Here is a 4,764-nt window from a genome sequence, read left to right on the forward strand (position 1 = left end):
GTCTCCTCTCTTAGCTAGCTTTCTGCGAATCCTGTATCCCTACGCCTGCGCGCGCGCACTCTTATTAACTTTGTCTTGATTGGTTGATCATTGACTAACAAAAATTCATAATTGATTATACGAATACTTTCTTTAGAAAAATTTACTAATAAATTGTATATTTTGAATACTATCTTCTTTTTTACTGCAAATCAACGAATTAAATACATGCAAGCCTAAATTTTATTTTGTAACCGGTAGAATTATTTTAATGCGCAAGCGTTGTGTGATGCGGTCATGCCGGTATTTATACAATATTTAATCTCATTTAGAATACGATTTTTTCTTAGGTTATCTTAGAAATAAGATCAATCAATCAATTTCTTAATATCATAAAATACTTATACAAGTCATTGAAAGAGCAATGATATACAATTTGTAGAAATTAATCATCGATGTGATCTGCCGGTCATATCAACCAATCATAGTAAAGGACGTGGGGAAATTACCTTATATGGGCAGCGGCATGCAAGCGACCGCATACAGCCGTCGCGCGTCGTTCTGTGCGCATGCTGCATGCTTTGCGTGCGCACAACGCGCAATATAGTTGACATTTTCAAAAATATTCCGACCTTTACTAACACAATATTAAATTGAGAGTAATTTTCAGTAATTTTATCTTAAATACTAAATTATTGATATAATGAATTTTCATATTAAATGTTATTAAATTAAAAAAAATTATATTATTTCTTTTAAATTAAATAATTAATTTCATATGGATGCTTCAAGTAATATGTACGATAGATATACGTATATTAATGTGACATTGTATTTATATTTAAGAAATAACATTATAATTATTTGAAGCACAAAAACTCAATTTGTATTTCCATAAATATATTATTCTTAAATACTATATTTTAATATGCTAAATATAATTAAATATAATATTTTTATATGTTAAAATCTGTATAAAATATTTGGTTGAAGAAATATGAAATATAAGTATATATTTGTATATTTATATATATATATTATTGTAATACTGTTGCCAATCATACAGCTTCAAAGCATATGCGATACATTTAAAGATTTATTTTTAATACAATTAGTCTTAGATTATTGCTCTAATTTATAATAATATATAAATAAAATAATGAATTATGCTACATAAGCAGAAATTAAAAACTAAAAAATACTAAAGCAATTTATATCGAGTATTAAAATATAATTAATTCATAATACATGCTAAAAGTTATTAATCACATCAAAATTTAATTTATTATTAGTTTATTTTTTAATGTAATGATTTTTAGTATAAAAACTGAGTATTATAAATATTCATCTCATAGATTCTAGAATATTTTTTGCAAAACAAATAAATTTAAATTTTTTTAAAGAATTTTTTTCATTTGATAAACAATTTAAGTAAATTCTTATTTCTTACAAATAAATATATGAATTTTTCTAAAATTTTTTAATAGTACTGTCTAGGTACATATATGTACAATTTGGCGAATTTGTGGATAGAAGCAAACATGTTTTGTTTTAACAACAGAGTAATGATTCTAATTAATATTTTATATATATGTTGTTTATCAGTTTACATAATTATTTGTGATTTTGATAAATTATATTAATAATTTTTTGACATCTTGGATAAATAAAATTATATATTAAAATTATAATATACTTTGAAACAAAAATATTTATTTATTCTATAAAGATAATTTTTTTTTAATTAAGTTAATTAATTCTATTTTTTAAATTAATATTTTGTATTTATAAAAAAATGCATTTTTTTAAATAAAATATGAAGTTTTTATTTATTCAAGATATCTAATTTAAAATTATATATATTAAAGAGTGATATTGTGGAAAATGCAAAAAAAAAAAAAAAAAAAAAAAAAATGAAATTTTTTTTAGATTTAAAAAAAAAAAATTTTGTATTTTTTTTTAAAATTAAAAAAAAATAAAAATTTTTTTTTTTTATATTTAAAAAAAATTTCATATTTTTTTTTTTTTTATTTTTTAAAATTTTTAAAAAATTTTAAAACTTAAAAATAAAAAAATATTTTTTTATTTTTAAGTTTTAAAATTTTTTAAAAATTTTAAAAAATAAAAAAAAAAAAAATATGTAATTATTTTTAGATATTAATAAAAATCATATTATCATATTACAGTTGTTAAATATCTATCAAACTTGACAGATTAAAGTTAACAATAATTGGATTAACTAGACATAAGAAAAGTATATATCTAAAAATATGTTTTTATCATTATTTAGTACAGAAATATATATATGTATATATATAAGAATTTTGCGTTTAAATTATTTGAACTGTTTGGAGAATATTTACAAATTTTTATAGTAAAACATATCATTCAAGCATCTGTAGCCAAATTATATTGGCAGTATTTTGCAGTTATAATATTATAACACTGTAAGGAATAAAAAAATATTTATACGTATTCATAATGTTCTTATGTAAATCAATTAATTATAAACTTAATTATTAAAAGCATATTTTCATCCAGTTCAAATATATGTAATTTTTAATATTTTTTATAAGGTGGCCGCTTATTGGTATTTATTTTAATGTATAAAACACAGAAGAAATGTCACATTATAATATACACAAATCATGATTAATATATTTGTGATCCATGCTGATTTTTGTTATTAAAATTATCTATTAAAGATTTATATTAAGAAATTAATTATATATAATTCTAAATGTAGACTTTATTTTTTCTTTTAAATAAAAAAGTAGAACTTTTGTTAAAAGGTAGAAAAAATTGTACCATTGAATGAAAAAAACAAATGCAGTTATAAAATTCTTAAATAACTCAAATTGTAATACTTTTCTTTTAAGTACCCCTTAATAATGTTCTTTAAAAAACAAATATGTTCTAATGAACATTAAATTGTATTCTTTCGTAAAAAATACAATTTGTAAATAGAATTATATGGTAGGAACCACCTATCTATCCTTTCTAAAAGAAGGAGTCATTATTTATAACAAAAAATAATATTATATATGAGAACTATACATAAGCTTTTTCAGTCAACCGTTACAAGACTTCGTCTTCTTTTTTAGAATTAATCAGATCATCAAAGACTGATTTTTTTACTTTTAAAACTAATAAAAAGTTAGATTAGTCCTCGTTTTTTCTTATAATCTTCTAAATTCAAAGATCGTCGAGGTCCAGTATCCTTGATATTACTAATAGGTTTCGGTAATACACTAACAGGATTATCTAAAAAAAGAGGAAAATAAATATTATGTATATATTTCATATTAAAAAAAAACATTTATAGAATAAATTTAAATATATTTGTTGCATGACTTACTTGGAATTGGTACTTCTAAATCTATTGTGATATCAAAGTCATGAGCATTAAATAAATCTTCAGTACTTTGTTTTTTCTTTGTTTCTTGACCATTTTCTTTTTCATTACATACTGTCACTGTCTCAGTTTGTTGAGGACTTACTTTATCATTTACTAGAGCAGTAGATGATATCTCTTCATCTTCTGGTTTAAAAACCATTCGTGGTTTTGTACTTCGTCTGGTAAATGGATCATCTACTTTTTTACCTTTATTAGCTTTAAACTCTTCCTGTTATATAAATAATGTACAATATATATAGATTAACATTTTAATAATTTTATATTTTAAGGTAAATATTTTATAGCTTACCATGATTGCTTTTTCTGCTTCTTCAACATTCTTTTTGCGGTTTCGATCATTAATATATGATATACTAGATATTGTTGCAGTACGCATTTTATCAAGTTCGGAAGCACGTTCTTCAAGTTCACTTAATTCTTGATTAAGTCGACTGGCAGTTTCATCATCTCCTCTACAATTAGCTGCATCTCTTTCACGCATAAGTTGTGCTTTTTTCATTGCATAATTATATGGTGTTTGTTTAAATCTTTCTTTTTCTCGTACTATTTTTTCTATATCTTCTTCCTTAAATTCGTATACTAAAGCTTCTTTAATATCTTTTAATTTTTGTTCAACTTCTTCAAAAGTAGGCATTGATATTCCTTGTAAAGCACAAGTTTCTTTCCATTTGAAAAATTCAGATTCGGTAAATTCTTGATTCGATACAAATTCTAATCTAAATACACGTTCTTGGGCGCCATGTCTTAGTTTTAATCCTTTATTTGTTCTTGTACCACCAAGTTGATATATTTTTCCTGTTTCACAAACACCACTAATTTCAGCTACTCTGTATACAGGTTTACCATTATTGTTTCCAATGCCAATTCTAACAAAACAACCTTGCACCACTCTATCAAAGAAAGGTAAATGTACAAATCTTTCCATTTTATGACGAGATAATCTAATTTTATTAAGATCTTCCTTAGTACTGACATATATTGGCTTTTTTGGTTTGGCTTTATTACTGGTAATAGATCTGCAAAATCATTTGATTATTAATTATTAATATTTAACTAATGTTTTTAATAAAAAAAAAAGAAAAAGAAAAAAAGAAAAAACTGACTTTTTATCAGTGTCAGAATCAGTATCCCTACTATCACTTGAAGATGATCTACGTTGAGATGATGGTTTAGTAATGTCTTCTTCTTCACCACTATCTGATGAACCACTATCATCAGAATAAATATCAGATGCTTTAAGTTTTGTTTTATTTGCTCCTCCTTTATGATCATCTTCTAATTCTTCTTCTTCAATATCCTTTGATTGTTGTTGTTGTTGTTCTATCCTTTGTTTTTCTTTTTCCTCTAATTAAGGAAAAAAAAAAAAA

General features: G+C 22.8%; 1 protein-coding gene across 1 annotated transcript in view; it reads right to left on the minus strand.

Moving 5' to 3' along the window:
* Positions 1–2,959: 2,959 nt before the first annotated feature.
* The window catches only part of LOC102680451 (RNA polymerase-associated protein Rtf1), a 3,485-nt gene continuing 1,680 nt past the window's right edge, over positions 2,960–4,764 (minus strand). The window contains exons 4-7 of the mRNA XM_006622288.1: positions 4,501–4,741; positions 3,687–4,413; positions 3,338–3,605; positions 2,960–3,243 (exon numbers count right to left, since the gene is read on the minus strand). Of these exons, the coding sequence (XP_006622351.1) occupies positions 3,137–3,243; positions 3,338–3,605; positions 3,687–4,413; positions 4,501–4,741 (1,343 nt within the window). The 3' untranslated portion in view covers positions 2,960–3,136. The remainder of the gene's footprint in view (positions 3,244–3,337; positions 3,606–3,686; positions 4,414–4,500; positions 4,742–4,764) is intronic.

Source organism: Apis dorsata, unplaced genomic scaffold (assembly GCF_000469605.1).
Source record: "Apis dorsata unplaced genomic scaffold, Apis dorsata 1.3 scaffold_683, whole genome shotgun sequence".
NCBI classification, from domain to species: domain Eukaryota; kingdom Metazoa; phylum Arthropoda; class Insecta; order Hymenoptera; family Apidae; genus Apis; species Apis dorsata.